Source organism: Cibotium barometz, chromosome 22 (genome assembly GCF_041138505.1).
Source record: "Cibotium barometz isolate CiBa-2024 chromosome 22, ASM4113850v1, whole genome shotgun sequence".
Classification (NCBI taxonomy): Eukaryota; Viridiplantae; Streptophyta; class Polypodiopsida; order Cyatheales; family Cibotiaceae; genus Cibotium; species Cibotium barometz.
In genome coordinates, this window is record NC_141067.1 from 44,168,062 (window position 1) to 44,186,021 (window position 17,960).

A 17,960-nucleotide genomic window follows, 5' to 3' on the forward strand; every position below is an offset into this window, starting at 1 on the left:
TAGCTCTCTAGAAAGTGTGACTAGAGTGCAATCTAGCCACGTCGTACATGACACGTGGTGGCCATAATGTGATGAGTCGATGGCCATATAGTCTTGGAGTGGCAGCCATACAATGATGATGTGGCAAGTCGTACACCCGACAAGATACTTCTAGGCCAACCAACTTTTATGGACCATATATAGGCATTGGACATAAATCATCTCAGAGTAGATTAACAAAACATTCAGAATTACATCCAGACAATTACCTAGGTTAATGGTCATAGTTGACTTTTTAAAAAAAAGACAAAATAGAGAATACTTGCCCTTTTTTGACTTTGGCCAAACCCTTTGGGCTGTGGGTAGTATTCCCTAAGAGCTATCCAATAAACCAAAAGACATCAAATTTCAACACCGTTTGTCTATCCATTTGATGATTTTGTATATAAGGATAAGCCAACACAAAAAGTAAAACATCTTGTGGGGGATTGAACATTATGACAATGTCGACGTGGTGGAGGAAGTAGATGGGACTTTGGAGGAAGGATTGAACATGCCAAAAGCCACCACCCATGCCACTAGTCATGCAAATTTCAATGCAAATGGGAGTGTCAACATCATTCAAGATGGACTTAAAAATGGCAATGTGGACACACAAAGTGGTAATGTTGCACCTCCCATTAACAATGACATGAAAAATGTTATGCTTATGATGAGGCCCATATTGGATTTGGTGTTTGAAAACACATTAAAAAATGATATGTCACGAGATAGTCATTGCACAAGATATAGAACAAGCATTTCAGAAGAAGCTACAAAAAGGATCAAGAAAGCACTAGACATAAATGCACAAGTTACACAAGTGCAGGTGTTTCAATCTTCCAAACATGAGGCTTTCACCATTGAGACTTTTGGAGAAGGTTCTCATGTGGGAAGTTATGATGTGCATATCAAAATGCATTCATCATACTCATGTCTAGATTTTTTGGGAAGGTTCAACAACCAACAAAAACCCTACTTAGCATGCAAGCACGTGTACTTTATGTACATGAGAGTCATGGGATTGAGCCAAAATGAAAATATGTTTATTCACCAACCAATTTTGATAGAAAGGGAGGTAACCGAATGTCTATGCAGAGAACAAACCTACCCTGAATCGGTTTAGTAGAAAACTCATGTTCCTAATTTAACTTCTTCAGAGATGTATGGGATGTGCAAAAATGTTTTGGGGTATCATTTTATATTGGAACAATTTCAATAGAGTAATTTTATTTAAGCTTGTATCACTTTATTGGGATGTATCATTTTATTAGAGAAATTTTATTTTGCTATTGATAGAGATTGAGAGAGATAGATAAGAGAGACAGAGAGAGAGAGAGAGAGAGAGAGAGAGAGAGAGAGAGAGAGAGAGAGAGAGAGAGAGAGAGAGAGAGAGAGAGAGAGATAAAAGAGAGAGAAATAGAAAGAGAGAGAGAGACAGACAGACAGACAAAGAGAGGAGAAAGAGAAATAGCGAGATAAGAGAGAGAGAGAGAGAGAGAGAGAGAGAGAGAGAGAGAGAGAGAGAGAGAGAGAGAGACAGATTTTGTATTCAATGTCTCAGGTATGGAAGCGACTATTATCAATATCTCGCAAAAGTGTGCAATAGAGAGAGAGACAGATAAAGAGATAGAAAAAGAGAGAGAGAGATAAAAGAGAGAGAAAGAGAAAGAAAGAGAGACAGATAAAGAGAGAGAATAGACTGAGAGCCCCCCATTATTAAAAAACTGCTCGCCATATTTGGGTTTATGGTCACCCGTAATTGCTCACCAAAAAAACCCCTCTCCTTATTTGAGTTGCTTCACCTTTGCAGCTCATTTACATGGATGCTAATGGAGTCAAATTGTCACATTATCTTCAGCTTGATTTCCTTGTCACTATGCATAATTCAGGGCTCCTTTACATCAATCTATGTGGGATTAGACATCGCTTTTATTTTGCCATGTTGAGAGGTTGCCTTATACTCTCATGGTGTGGCTAGATGTATGCCTTGCTGCCCCCACTTGACAGATTGTTATATCACCCCATTGTTGATTCCACCTTGTCAGCTTAACAATTGACTTTAATGATGTATTGGCATTCATTAGACTTTGACAGCTTCTGTAATGCTGTTGTCCATAGTGCTTACATCTTCTGCTTATTTGCTGGCTCAGCTGAGCCTACTTTGGCTCTGAATCAGCCTTCTACTACTACTGCACTGACAACAATCAGTCAATTTAGTAACCCAACTTTCCCACATTTCTCTAATACCATGGGTGATGCATCAATTGAAGAGGATGTAGCCATTCATAACTCACAGAGCACCCCGCTGACAACAGTCAAATAATTTAGCCTCTAGACATGCATCTCATTTGGCTGATTCGACCCTTATTGCTTCTGCATTTATATGAGGAGCCACTTTCTCCTTTTGTTTCTTTGGAGGAATATAATCGCGTTACAGCCATGTGTTTAGACAATCAATAGATTCAACAAAATTGGCTTTGATGATTTGGTCATGACATGCAACATGCATTTGATGTTACAGACATTGGGCTTTTGCATTACTATTTGGGTATCTAGTTTATACCAATTGAGGGGGGCATTCTGCTATCTCAAAGAAGCTTTTGATGTTGTCCTTATCAGTGAAACCATCAGATGCCTTATTATGCACTACTCGTCTTCATTTTAGTTTGCAATGTCACAATTGAGTAGATTTATACATTACCCGGACACTTGGCATTGGCAAAGCAATGAAGAAGTAATGTGTTTTGTTTATGCTTGACCACCTACACTGATAGTCATTGGGCAGCATGTTATGACACTAAGGTGTCAATCAGCGGGGTAATTGTTTTCTTCTTGTTAGTTCATCTATTCCGTGGATCACAAGAAAACTGATAGTGGCCACTTCAAATTGTGAAGTTGAGTACATGGCAACATTCTACTACTGTGGAGTGTGTATGGCTCCACCATCTATTGGCAGATTTTGGTGTTAGAAAGTTGTCTTCTACCACCATTTTCACCGACAATCAAAGCACATTAGCAATCACGCGGAATTTGGTATTTCATGCGTAGACACAGCACATTCAGGTGCATCATCATTATGTCAGGGAAAGGCTCCATGCATGAGAGATTGCCTCGACTTATGTGCCTACATAGGCCAATGTGGCAGATGGGTCTCTGCTACACCTTGTACATGTTAACACCATTCATTTCAAGGGGGTTTGTTAGCCTTGGAAATCCCTGGTGTGAACAGCCCGACACACGAGCACTTTTTACCTTGGGGTTTTTTCCCCATGTGAACACACTCTTGTGTGTTAGCCATATCAGCCCTAGGGGTAGGGCTATTTGTAATTTGTACTCCACACATTCGTTATCATTATCATTGAGTACTTCCAGCTATCACAATTTTGTCTCTCTCGCTCTCTAAGCTCATGTGTGAATGTGTATGCGTGTGTGTCTGTGTGAGTGTGCAGAGCATGTACTCCCTCATCCAAATTGGACATAAGTATGGAAATCATCATAAGGATTGGAGGTCTTGTTTGAACTGGATTGGTTATTGCTTTCTAGAAACTATTGATGCTGCATGGTTGCTTTCTACTTAGATGATGTTTATTTGTTTTATATTGTATTATATTGTGATGTGTTGTATTTGTGCATAGATTTCATTTATGATTGTACCTCACATGCTCAAAAGTTGTCAAAAGTTAACATGTGTTCTCACCCATCGGGAAGTTCACATAAAGATCCTTTGAGATTTGACCTTGCTCAGATGTGGGTCCATGCTCTAGTTATTGTGTTGCCACTACAGGAGTTCACAAAACTCATGGGTGTTATTGAGCTAGTGCAGGGATCCTTGGATTTCTTGGGCATTGCCAGTGAAGAGATTTATCTCTGGGCAGCATTATTTTTTGCCAATGCAGAGGTTATGAGACTCTCGGCATATGGATCATATTTATCAGGTGGTGATTTGAAACCAAAATCCTGTGAGCTATACTAGCCGAGTTTCATAGACAACTTAGACAGGTTATCTAAAGATTGGATGGGGTGAAAGCCCAATGCATCTTGATTAATTGAGGATTAGACATAGCCTAATGGATCTGATGGAAGCTTTGCTTTTATTAAGTTTTTTGGATATAGGAATTTGGATGATGATTTTAAGAATTTTATAAAAAGTATATATTTTTTCAAAATTTTCAATATTATTCTTTCATGAAGTTTGTGTGTCTATTTTCCTTGTATGGTTATATCCACTTCAACTATAGGGCTTCAGCATTATGACTCCTTGGTACTGAGGCACAACCCAAACCCAACATTTAATAACCATATCCTTGGACTAAGTGGTCGGGTATTTAGCTAACCCATAGGTTGGATGGGGTTAGGCTTGGTCACAAGATCTAAGCATTGAACATGGGTAAGAGTTGAGAATTCTCAAAAAAATGACATACTAGTTAGGAATAGGATTCGTGTAAGGATTTAGAGTAGTTATCTTCATTAATTGAGGACCTCGAGGATATGGTCCTGCTTGTGGGAATTAATAGAGAGTAAACTATTGTGCTTAGCTATAGAAACTTATGATGTGTAGATCCTTGGTGGAATCCCCTCACATTTCTTGATGGAGGATTCTTACAGTGTTTCATGAGGACTGATACTGAGATAGCCACTTGTTTAAGATAGTGTTAGGAGAGCCCCCGAGTGAGGTAGTCTTTGTTACCTTCTACTGTCAAAATTATTAAATAGTGTTAGGAGAGTCCCCGAGCGAGGAAGTCTTTGTTATCTTATACTGTCAAAATTGTTTTGTATGTAAGGGGATAGGTGTCTCAGAGTTGAGAGGTTGTGTCCATGCTGTTGGTAGAGCATCAAGGACAAAATCAACACTTCTCAATGATTCAATACCCAACAAATAAGTAGGGTAAAGATTTTAATCTTTTGATTGATTTTGGTAGTACTCATTCATTCATTTTGCCTGGATGCTTGTGTAAATTAGTTATAAATCAGAATCAAATTAAATCAATACAAGTCAAATTGGCTAATGGTGGGAATATTATCTTCACTCACTATGAGACAGACACAATTCAATTTTTATTGATTCTAAGTTCAAGGTTCTACCTCTGAAAGCTTATGATGGCATACTCGAAAAGGACTAGCTCAATCAGAGCTAGACACACATCCAATGCCATAAGGGGACTATCTTATTTTGTGACCTTAATGAAAATAAAGTCTAGGGAATTAGCATGAAGGGATCTCCAGGATTGTAGTTAGTGAAAGCTACTAAGATGTTGAAGGGTCTCATGAAGAAGTAGTCAATTTATGTTGTCAGGCTTAATCCTATTAGAAAGGAAAAAGATTCTAAGGAACCAGAGAATGGTTGAGTGAATACAATGATGTTTTATTGGAAGAGTTAATAGAAATGCGGCATCCTAATCATGATATTGAATTGATTTTGGGAGCTTAGCGTACAACAAAAAGAGCTACAGGGTGGCAGTTTCAGAAGTCTTTAAATGTAAAGAGCATTTGAGGAAATTGTTGGAGCATTTGAGGTAATTGATGGATTTTGAGGTATTAAAACCTATCCAACCCAAAGGATTTCTTAGATTAATAGGTTTGTATCATATCTTCATATCGAGGTATGATAAGATAGCTTCACCTCTCACAAATTTATTGAAGAAGAATGTTTGCCTCCAAGTGGGACTCCATTGTTTCAAAGTTCATTTGACAAATTGAAGATTGCCTTGGTGATGACCAACATTGTTCTAACACTACCTTAGTTTGGCAAACCATTCGAAGTTGTTACTGATGCTAGTGGGTTTGTAATTGGAGGAATCCTTATGTAGGAGGGGTCAACCAATAGCTTATGAATCGTGTAAGCTTAGACCCCATGAAAGAAATTATGTAGTACATGACTTAGAGCTACTTGCAATAGTGTATGCATGCATTCTTTCACACACCAAGAGGATATATGCATTGCCTCAAGGGCATCTTCAAAAAAAAAAAGTTGAGTGGCTTGAAGTCTCATGATTGGCACAAGTTCTTACATGTATATAGAATTTTAAGCTCTTTTATTTGAAACTTCCTCAATCATCACTGATGAAAGTGACTTAAACTAATGTACGTTTATGGATGATGTTACTTTCTAGTTTTTGCTTTCTATTGTAATCAAAGACTACGTAATCGATGACATTAGGATTGTAAATTATAAGATTAGTGGACTAGTAAGATGAATTTCTTTAAAGAAGATCAACTTACAATCTATTGAGAGCATGTAATAATCAGCTTGATACTTAATTGAGAAGTATTTTCCAACATCCTATTGTAACTATCCAAATTTACTTGTTGGTACATGTAGTAGATGAGGTTGGCAACAGATACTGTCCATAGTTGATGGATGTTCTTTTTGGAAATATTTATGAAGACCTTAAAGGGTTTTATGAGATAAAGGGCAAGGCCTCAAGGGAGCATTACAGAAGGTTGGCTAGTTCAAGAATCACTTATATATATCTCAAAGTTTCTTAGTCAAATAGATGCACATTAGCCTCGACTTTGGCACAACAGAGATGATGAGTGTAAAATCTCTCTTAGAGGTATTCAAAGAACTGAAAATATTTTCTTGCTCAGTAATATTGATGGAGAATGTGCTTAAATCCTTCCAAAGAAATCACAAACTTGAATTAATGTTGGCCTAGAATAAGTAAATAAATCACTTTTTTGTGAAATTAACCCTTCTAAAAATATACCTGGGTCCTATGCATGCATGTGTAACCTAGTGAGAGTGTATGCATTAACTAACTTGTGTAGAGTCACTTCTCATGCAAAATCCAAGGTAAATGAATGAAATTAATGGGAATATTAATGCAAAATCCAAGGTAAATGAATGAAATTAATGGAAATATTAAATAAATTTTATATATGTAATATGAAGGCCTAAATGTACATGCACAATGCATACATATGTGTATGTACCAGTCGTACCCAAATTCAAGAAACCTTGTAAAATGTGTGAAATTTTAATTAAGGTGCAAAATGTGCACATTGGGTTTTATTAGAAAAAGGCCCATGTGAACACCTGCCATGCATGTGCATGTGAAAACACTTACACATGTAAACATGGGCGAGGAAAAATTAATTGATTAATAGGGCATGGAAAATAATAAAAAAATAGGGTAGGCCAAGTAAAAAATAGATTAATTTAAGGCCTTAGTGATGCAAATTAAATTAATGTGCAAAGGTAAGGCTGTAAGTCTTAAGGTAACTTGTTTAATTTTTTAAATTATACATGAAGAGATAATGTGGGAAGCTCCAATTAACTGCACCATGCAGTGCATGGATGAGGAATTGCTCTAGTTAGCTTGGGAAAAGAATTAGTTCAACTAAAACATGTAACTGCATGCATGTGGTTGGACTGCAAAAGCTATTTAAAGGGCCCCTCCCCTTCATTTTTCAACACACATGTTTCTCGGGAGATTTGAGAGTCATTATGATGCTATTTTCACTAGAAAAGGCCTAATCGCATCACCCACAAAGTACTAGTACTACTAGCATAACCTTTTGTGCATGTCTACATCATATTCTAGCTAGTATAGTGTCTAAAACATAGGATAAAAATTTGTGGAGTTTCTTGGTGATTGGGAGATCTTCTCACCTCTATTGTAGCATACAAGTGATCCTTAGGTGTAGGAGTGAATGAAGACCATTAAATGTACCACTGTTGGCCTGAGCAAACAACAACGTCGAAGCTCTAATACATGGAGGTGGTCATACCTCTCTATGTAGAAGGGGAAACAACCACTCAAGACCCATCCTCTTTGTTGGGCTCTTTGTTGGCACTCCTCTCACCATGTAGCAATGAAGTCTCTACCTCCTACTCTGCTCAATTTCAAACCTCATCAATGGGAAGAAAAGCTCTACATCCCAAAGACATAAATCTAAAGTCATTTTTATCCATCATGAAATCCTATATGTCAACTAGCCCTTTAATATCAAAACCAACTTCACAGTTGATTGGAGATCAACTCTTGGAGGGCAGGGCTAATTCTTAGAGCTATAACCTTTGCCAAAATTTTGTATATCACAGCAGTGAGAAGAGTGATAGGCCTCCAATGACTAAAATGAGTGCATGCAAGTTGTTTAGGGATTAATTTAATTAATCCTTCTCTCAAGTCATTATCAAGCTCTCCTGTGGAAAAGGAGGGTGGCCACGGAGCGAGCCCATTGCAGCGAGCCAATTTGCAAATTATTTTCAAATCAATACGAGATGCGAGCAGTTTCTTGTCATGTATCCATTGAAAGTGAGCAAGAATGACACATGACATACCAAAAAAAAAAGCAGGCTTACTACATGACATGCCATACCACCTTCAAGACATACCACCTTCAAGACAATGTATTCAAGACACAAAATAAAAGCAGGCTTACTACATCCACCAAAAATGCTACATCCAAACTGTCTTTAAATAAAAGTTCAAATATCACGCTACATCCACCAAAAATGCTAATATATAAAATGTCTTCTGTATCCACCAAAAATGCTACATCGAAACTGTCTTTAAATGTCTTTAAAAAAAAGTTCAAATATCACGCTACATCCACCAAAAATGCTAATATCCAAAATGTCTTCTGTCTTCACAAAAAATGCTAAGATCCAAAATGTCTTTAGTCTTCTTCAAACTGCAAAAAAGTAAGAAATTAATGAACATTGCATTTATAGAGGATTATGGGGTATTAACAGTGCCTTGTCTTATTAATTTGGGAATTACCTTTGTAGAATATGGCTCCAATAGCTTATTATATATGCGATGGTCCTTTTCAAAGATAATAACATTACGTTCCATGACCGCTACAATAAGTCCAAGAGTTCCAGTCCCAGCAAACAAGTCAACAATAGTATCCCCTGTCTTTGAAAAGAGAGATACTATGTACTTGCATAGCCTCTGCCCTCTTTGGCAACCACCTCTCCAAGGCTTTCCCTTTCGTTTTACCATATCCTCTTCAGGAACACTACATAAACACAGAGATGAGAGACCCAAAAACCTAAACCCTAAATACATAGACATTGTTTTTAATCACAGATCCAGAGTCGATCCCTTACATATCTTGAATGAGGTCTTGTTCCAGATCTAATTCACTCCCAAGATTTTGCTCTTCCACCTTATCTCCATACATCCGTAAATACTGCCTTGGTGTACTTGAGCGTACAAAAACAGATAGAATAAGACATGCAACCTGTAATGAAATCCATTCAAATAGTAGTGAATTCCTTAGGCTATAAGTTGAAATAGACATAGACATAAGAATTTTTGTAGAAGAGAAGTGTGCAGCTACCTTTGTTACAAGTTGTCCCATCTTCTTTCCCACTGGTGGAGTGCATTTGACCACTTGTCGATGAAAGACCACAAATCCTCTAGATGTTGCCTCATGCTCTATCTTCACTCCTTCTTCCATTGTATAAAGGCATGTTATGAAGCCATGATCATTAAGACAAAAGTCTACAAATTGAAAAGTTGCCTCATATAGACTTTCGCTAACCACATTCCAAGGTGGCACTCTGTGTCCCAAACAACCCTCAACAACGAGGTTCGAGGGGAAGTCTACAAACACCATCTCCACACAATAGTCAGTCCTTTTCCCATGGACTTTTCCTTTATTACAAAGCACATTCATGGCTTCCAAAACATGTTTGAATAGAGGGGATGGCCCTTCTATGTTCTTACAGTCCCTTGCAAGGTCCTCGATGGAGGTATTGAATGCATATACCATGCCTGCGAATTCCCACAATGCAAGAAGAAACACAGAAGAAGATTGATTGGTAAGAGAAAAATATTTATCACCCCAATAAACATACACTACTGTTAACGGCATGATATCACCTTTCAAAGGTGCTGGTTGGATCATAGACGAGGCTACATGTACATTGCCCGAAGTACTTGTTGTTTGATGTACTTTTCTTTGTCTCCTATTTGCATCCAATGCTTGACTCACTATATCCCTCCCTAGGTTAACTGGTAGAGGGTGCATTCTAGATGTAGAGGCTATAGATGTGGCATGAGAGCTCGTAGAGCAGCCACATACTGCAGTCAATGGTATACTCTGCACAAAGACAACTTATGGTTATAAATTACCTCATCAAAAAACTTTATCATCGTGCAAAAATCAGAGACAACTTATGGTTACCTCATCAGAACCCTCCACTATGGTCATCTTAGCCAATATAGCTAAGTGTTGATCATGTAATTGAATTTCTTCATCTGGCACAACAAACCTCTCCATGTCTAGCCACCAGGGGCATCTTGTCTTTTCAACACTTGATAGAGGCTAACCATGCATTTCAAAAATAGATAACATACGTTTTATCATCATACATACATTTTATCATCATGACCATGATTACAGAAAACACTTACTCTCCCAAGGTGCAGATCCGCATATATATATCGTGGAGTATCCTCGCAAATCCATAACAACACAAGAGGTGGTATGGCCTGTACTACACCACTATCCACCTCTTTCAGCAGCCATCTAAATTCCAAATGGAAAGGAAAACTAAAGTCAATAGGCTATATAAGAAGCATAAGGAGAAGAAATAAAATTGACCAAGTTTTTTTTTTACCTATAAACAACTCGATGTGTTGCAGAGCGTAGCCCTTTTTGTGTGTCCATATCATTGCTAAATTTTATATCCCCCTGATGAACTCTGAAAGCTTTTTTGAAATACTTTCGTCGATGAAAGACGACATAGTTTATAAAGGAATTAATGGAAGGTAAGGAGATTCTATCACAATTTTCAATCTCCTCCAGAAGCTTGGAGCCATAAGAACTTATTTGTAGCCAGAACACAAATGAATGTAGCCACTCTCTAGCTTTTGCTTTGTCTTTAGGCAAGTACTCTATCTCTCGAATGCTAGCTTGTGAATTATCCAACATTCGAACTAAGAATGCCTTATCTTCATCCCTAACTTGTGCAGCCCCAATCATGTTCAGTTTCTCTTCTGTCGCAATATGGGTCCCTGCTGCATGCCAAGGAAGTGACAAAACAGCACGCCAAAAGTATTCTCCATTGGCAGGGTCTGCTATGCGGGCAAACTTTCCCACCCTATTCTTATACAGAATTTCTACCTCTCTTATCACCTTAGCCCTTCCGTCTACATCCATGCCCTTAGCCTTGTCCTCGATTTTCATCTCCATATCGTCCTACAGAGTCCATTTAATTACAAAATTACTCTTGCATACATTAAACATATTTCGCATAATTAAGTAGATCTTGCACACCTTTAATATCTTGCATACCTTAAACACAAGCCATGCCAATATATTTATTGGAACAGAAAACCAGCTTTTTTTGCCACGAGTGGGGCACTTTTTCATTTCATTCTCCATCCAAGCCTTGTCCTCATCATCGAGCTCTGCAAGGAGGGTAGTCTTATCGGACTCACCAATTCTCCTTATTTGGAAGAGCCTATCCCCAAAAGTTGTTGGTACAAAGGCATAGTCATGCATCCTAGTACAACCAATGCAGAGAGTTGAAGCAACATCATGCAATCAATGCCAAGAGCAAAAAAGAGAAAAATAATAAAACATATACTTATTCAATCTGGAAAGAGAAAACATCAGCTCTCCAACGTCAGCCTTCTCGAATTGTAGAAAGTCACAGGCCACCAGACAATGCTTAGAGATGTCATTTGGAAATTCTGAGTAAAAGGAAAGAAGATGATAAAATTATATTAGATGCATACATAAAATTGTATAAATAGATAAAAACATTTCAAATCACCCTCACCTTGAGCAATCAAATCCATCCAAGATTTATAGCGGTTGTTTCCATCCAGTACATGTATCATTTTACCCTGGATGAACGGTCCCCATTCTGGCATATTTCTGAGAGACTCTTCAAAAGTTCCATTCACATCCCTCCATGTTGAACTCCATGACAATGTTGTTTCTTCAGTCAGAGGAGTCTCCTCTCCATCCAAATCAAACATGGACACCGTGAACGCCCCCTTGCTTTCAAGATATCCACCAAGGTTCTTGAATGCTCGACCAAGGTTCTTATCAGTACTGGGGCATAGTCTCCTTATGGCCTCTGTTGGAAGAAGCCTACACAAGGGGATCTTGGGGGGGGTGCTGAATCTAACTCTAATTCGATCGATGAATGCAGTTGGAGTAGAGGTTTTAAGGATCTTTCCGAAAATTTCTGCTTTGATGCTCTCTGTTTTTCTTGTCTCAGTTGTCAATGTGTCTCCACCTTCTTCTTCTTCATTATCATCCTCTCTATCATTCCCATCTTCTTGTCTATCATCACCCTCTCTCTCATCCTCCTGTCTATCATCCTCTCTATCATCATGCTCTCTCTCATCCTCCTCTCTATCATCCTCTCTATCATCCTCTCTGTCATCATCCTCTCTCTCATCCTCCTGTCTATCTTCCTCTCTATCATCATCCTCTCTCTCATCCTCTTGTCTCTCATCCTCTCTATCATTCTGTCTCTCATCCTCTTCTTGTCTGTCATCCCTGTCTCTCTCATTCTCATGTCTATCATTCTCCATCAACACTTGGCCTTGACTCTGAACTTCCTCATCAAACAATCCTCGAGACACCCTCTCGGTTGTTCTTGCCTGTAATTTTTTGGAGCGTTTAGAAGGAGGTAGTAAGGAATCCATACCAGCAAAACAACAATCTTTTTGAGAACAAGAAGATCTAGTCACATAACGTTGGGAGTTGGTGTCCATTTTCAAAGATATAACTCTTCCCACAAAAAGTAAAGTAAACTACACGAATTATTCTAGGTAGTATAATCATGGGTTGGCATGGGTTGGCACAAAGTATACGGATTATTTAAGGTTGTATAATCATGGGTTGGCAGGGTTGGCGCAAAATATACGGATTATTCAAGGTTGAAAATAATCTCGGGTTGGCACAAAGTATACGGATTATTCAAGGTTGAAAATAATCTCGGGTTGGCACAAAGTATACGGATTATTCAAGGCTGTAAATTCCTAATCATTAATAACAAAGTGCTCGAAAAAACCTTTTCCCAAAAAGGATTTCATTCCTCTGCAACGGCTGGAAGGAAAGGTACACTCGTGCAACTATCTTCTACAACCATTTTCTACGACTATCCTCTGCAGCTATCGTCTTCTACAACTATCTTCTACAACTATCTTCTACTCTATTCTCTGCAGCTGTCGTCTACAACTATCCTCTTCTACAATTATCACCTGCAAATATCCTCTGCGTGTTTGCAAGCATGTAAGTCCCCCTCTCTCTATCTCTCTGTGCTTGCAATAATGTACTGCTATTGATTACAATCTGGATTTTTTTATTTAATGGCCAATGTAAAAACTCCTTCTCTACAATGACTATGATGGCATAGTCATGGCTCTGCAGATGAAGTCTCGAGATAGCTCTGTAGTGGCCATGTTTAGCTCTACAGTGGCCATATTGAGGATCAAAACATGTCTATGTAGGGCCTCCAGGATCAAGTGCGCTGAGCGCACTTGATCCTGGAAGCTCTACAATGACTATGATGGCATAGTCATGGCTCTGCACATGCAAGTCTCGAGATAGCTTTGCAGTGGCCATGTTTAGCTCTCTGCTTGTAATAATGTACTGCTATTGATTACAATCTGGATTTTAATGGCCAATGTAAAAACTCATTCTCTACAATGACTATGATGGCATAGTCATGGCTCTGCAGATGAAGTCTCGAGATAGCTCTGTAGTGGCCATGTTTAGCTCTACAGTGGCCATATTGAGGATCAAAACATGTCTATGTAGGGCCTCCAGGATCAAGTGCGCTGAGCGCACTTGATCCTGGAAGCTCTACAATGACTATGATGGCATAGTCATGGCTCTGCACATGCAAGTCTCGAGATAGCTTTGCAGTGGCCATGTTTAGCTCTACAGTGGCCATATTGAGGTGTAAATTTTCTGCTGGATCAAGACATGTTTATGTAGGTCCATGTTGACATGTTTATGTAGGTCCATGTTTATGTAGGTCTGTCTATGTAAGGCCTCTAGGATCAAGTGCGCTGAGCGCACTTGATCCTGGAAGCTCTACAATGGCTCTGCAGATGAAGCCTCCAGATAGCTTTGCAGTGGCCATGTTTAGCTCTACAGTAAGTAGCCATGTTGAGGTGTCTATGTAAGGTGTAAATTTTTTTACTGGATCAAGACATGTCTATGTAGGGCCTCCAGGATCAAGTGCGCTGAGCGCACTTGATCCAGGAAGCTCTACAATAACCATGTTAGCTCTGCAGATAAAGCATAAGCCAATGTTTAGCTCTACAGTGGCCATGTTGAGGTCTAAATTTTTTGATGGGCATGTTGAGCACTTATTTTTAATAAAAACATAGACATCTTTTGCTAATGTGGATGCCTCCATGGATAGACAAGACATGCCTGTGTAGGGCCTCCAGGATCAAGTGCGCTGAGCGCACTTGATCCAGGAAGCTCTACAATAACCATGTTAGCTCTGCAGATAAAGCATAAGCCAATGTTTAGCTCTACAGTGGCCATGTTGAGGTCTAAATTTTTTGATGGGCATGTTGAGCCCTTATTTTTAATAAAAACATAGACATCTTTTGCTAATGTGGATGCCTCCATGGATAGACAAGACATGCCTGTGTAGGGGCCTCCTAGATCAAGTGCGCTCAGCGCACTTGATCCTTAAAGCTCTACAATGACCATCTTGTGCCAGTACGTGGCCATCTTTAGCTATACAATGAAGAGGAGGAGCCAGTAGACATTCATGGTCTTGGCCCCACACACAAAATACAAACGCAAGGAAAAAACGCACATTTAAAAAACGTAAAAGAACATACTCTCTTTCGGGCAGGTGATGCTCGGGCAGGTGATGCTCGGGCAGGTGATGCTCGGGCAGGTGATGCCCTTTGTCGTGAGGGTGAGAGTTGCAACATGAGCGCAGCAGACATCTTCATCTTCAACGTTGTTGTACTTCAGCGATATATTTAGGGAGTACAATGTGGATGCCCTTTTATAGAGGTATTCCAGTCGTGGTCTTCCAATAGATTACAGTCGTGTGCATAAAAAGTTGTGTAAATATTTCTAAAAGGACTTCTTCTAAAAGTCTAAAAAGTCTAAACCACTGCAGTACACATTTGACCACTAAAAAGTCGTGTGAATATATATTATTGTGCTTACTTGAACATTAAACCACTAAAAATTAAACCACTGTAGTACAAGGAAAAATGTGCAAATTATACTTCAAAATCGTACTGGGAAAATTACAAAACAAAATCCTTCTGGGAAAATTGCAGTACAAAATTACAAAAACAAAATCCTACTGGGGAAAATTACAAAACAAAAACGTACTAGGCAAATTTAGTTGGAGTCCTACTGGGAAAATTACAGGGCAAAATCGGCAAAATCCTACTAGAAAAATTGCAGGACAAAATCCTAAATTTATGTGGGGAAATTTATGCATCCCCATCTTCCTCACTGTCATCTTCTTCACTGTCATCCCTATCTTCCTTATTGTCATCTTTCTCACCGTGGGAGTCGGGGATGTTCTCTGCATCTGCATCATAGCCTGTGCCTGTGTCTGCCTCGGGCATTTCAATGGGCATTTCTTTATGTTCTGCTTCCTCTTCCTGCTCGGGCATTTCTTCAGGCATTTCTTCATCTTCCTCCTCTTCCTCCTCTTCCTCCTCTTGTATTTCCTCTTCCTCTTCTTCTTCCTCGAAAGGAAAATTGTACCAGTCCACCCGAGAATATTCTGTGGTGGAATCGCTATCTGCGATTCCATCATGGCAGCTCTCATACCATTCAGCGGGTGGGGTATCTGGCTCCTCTGGAGCCATTTCACTATTTTCACTAATTTCACTATTTTCTTCTTCAGAGGTATCACCCTCTGAAAATGTTGAGAAAACTAGAAAGACAGAGCAGCTCCATTGTATCTTAAGAGGAGGGTGGTCTGAGAGCAGCTTGAGGGTGAACTAATAAGAAGCAATGGCAACCTAATAAGAAGCAATGGCAAAACAGTGCATGAGAAATAACATATAAAGAGAAGAAGGAGTTTTACCACGAGTTGATTGATTGCAACATCTATATTTTTTTTTGTGATGGGTTGATAGTCTAGAAATAGTCTGTTTTAGTAGTCTTTCAAACTAGTGAGTAAATATACTAAAAAATAGCTTTTCCAGCTTGTCCTTTCATTAGAATTTCATTCCAAAGGAAGCCTATGCCTTTTTCTCACGTAGTCGTTTTATTAGCTTTAGTGTAATGTATATAGTATTACTTTGTTTTGAATATTAATGGATATGTGTGCTCACATTATACTTTCTTTTGGAATGTATTCCTGAAATGTAGGGATTCTGAGTCAGATGTTCAGATTTTTCTACACAAAGTTGGAGGCCCTCTTTTTAGACTGTCATTTTCACATGGGAAATGTTTATTATCAGCCGAATTAATGAAAGAAAAACTAGGTGCAGAACATGAAATTTTTATTGAAGGTCTATTGCAAACTGATGATGGTTTTGAGAGCATAGGGACAATTCCCTTGTACCATGGGATTGGTGAACACGGGTATTATATCTTAGATAATACCCTGTCATCATTTTATGTTGCAAAAGTAGCCATTACATCAACACCACTCCCTACCCCTGGGGATATTCCTTCTGGATCTGGCAGCAAGACCTCACCTATGTGAGTGACATTTCAACTTTTGAAACATGGTAAAATATAGTGAGGTTATCTTTCTTGTTTCAATTGTTGACTTTGGATTGTTGATTTTTTTCCTAGTGACTTGGATGAAGAGGACATGGAAAAGGTGGTGCATGCAGATAATTTAATTGACATTGAGGAAGGTGATCCTGCATTTGACACTGCAGTATCTGCCTTCCAAATTGTTCGTACTTTGCCGCCCAATGACATATTCCATAATATTATAAATGAATGCACATTCAAAGGAAAAGTCAAGGAGCTCCCTAAGAAGTATGAAGAAAATTGCATTTATGAGCTTTTAGATGGGAAGGGCATGGAGGGTATGGAGCACAAATATGAAGGAAATGCATGGACAAAACCCCAGACACAAACAAGAACTAATAAATCTTTTATTTTGAGAAAGAGTTTTTGTGGGGGTACCTTCCAGTGTATGAATGAAAGATGCACTTATCGATTTCGAAACAAATCACCAAATAGGCTCCATTGGAATGGCCAATTATTGAAATCCCCAAATGAAGGATGTTTGGCTTTGGGAAGTTATGGAAACTTAGAGTGTTTCTTTTGTAAGCATGTTCCAATGTGCATAAAAACATGTTCAGTGTCTGCCTACTATTTTATGCCTAAAGATCACTCCCATAGTAGATTGTTCCTTCACTATGGGAAACATACACACACAATTGCTAGAGGCATGTGTCGAGCATCTATGCGAAACATTAAAGCCTTAGTAGCTCGTGTTGTTCAGATGGACCATAATGCGGGTCCACGAAAGGTACAAATGATTGTTGCCAGGGAGTTGGTTTTGAAGGCTTTCACTGACGATGATAAAGTGATTGGAGAGTTTATGTCAGAGAGGGAACTCCAGGAGATGTCTCAAGAGCTAATATCTTTAATAAATCTCAAAAAGTAAGTTCTTCTCTATTGAATATATATATATATATATATATATATATATATATATATGTAATTTCTTAACCAACTTGGTAAATGTAGGGTGAAGCAGATGGTAATGCAAAGTCGAAAGACAAGTCGAGCACTAGGTGATGGATTTGAGGCTATCCTAGAGTTAAAAAGAAAATGCCACTTTCAGTTCTTCCACGGATCAAGGTTTCCCTTGCAAGCAACCAAAAGTGATGAGAGGTGCTATCTTTTCAAGATGTCCACAACTGGCCCTGGCTTTGGCGTTGATATTGTCAATAGAATGGATGCTGCGGGGGGATCGAGACCTTCGACATTCATGGGTTTGTTTTGATCATGTACACCGAGTGGAGAATGATTGGCACACAATGGGTGCA

General features: G+C 38.8%; 1 protein-coding gene across 1 annotated transcript; it reads right to left on the reverse strand.

Annotated features, from left to right (window-relative positions):
- Positions 1 to 10,727: 10,727 nt before the first annotated feature.
- LOC147626643 (uncharacterized) lies at positions 10,728 to 11,966 on the reverse strand. Its single transcript, XM_086816839.1, has 5 exons — positions 11,765 to 11,966; positions 11,570 to 11,675; positions 11,275 to 11,485; positions 10,797 to 11,178; positions 10,728 to 10,759 (listed from the first exon to the last, which is right to left on the reverse strand). The coding sequence occupies exons 1-5, from the start codon at positions 11,964 to 11,966 to the stop codon at positions 10,728 to 10,730; spliced, it is 933 nt and encodes a 310-aa protein (XP_086672965.1).
- Positions 11,967 to 17,960: the final 5,994 nt, after the last annotated feature.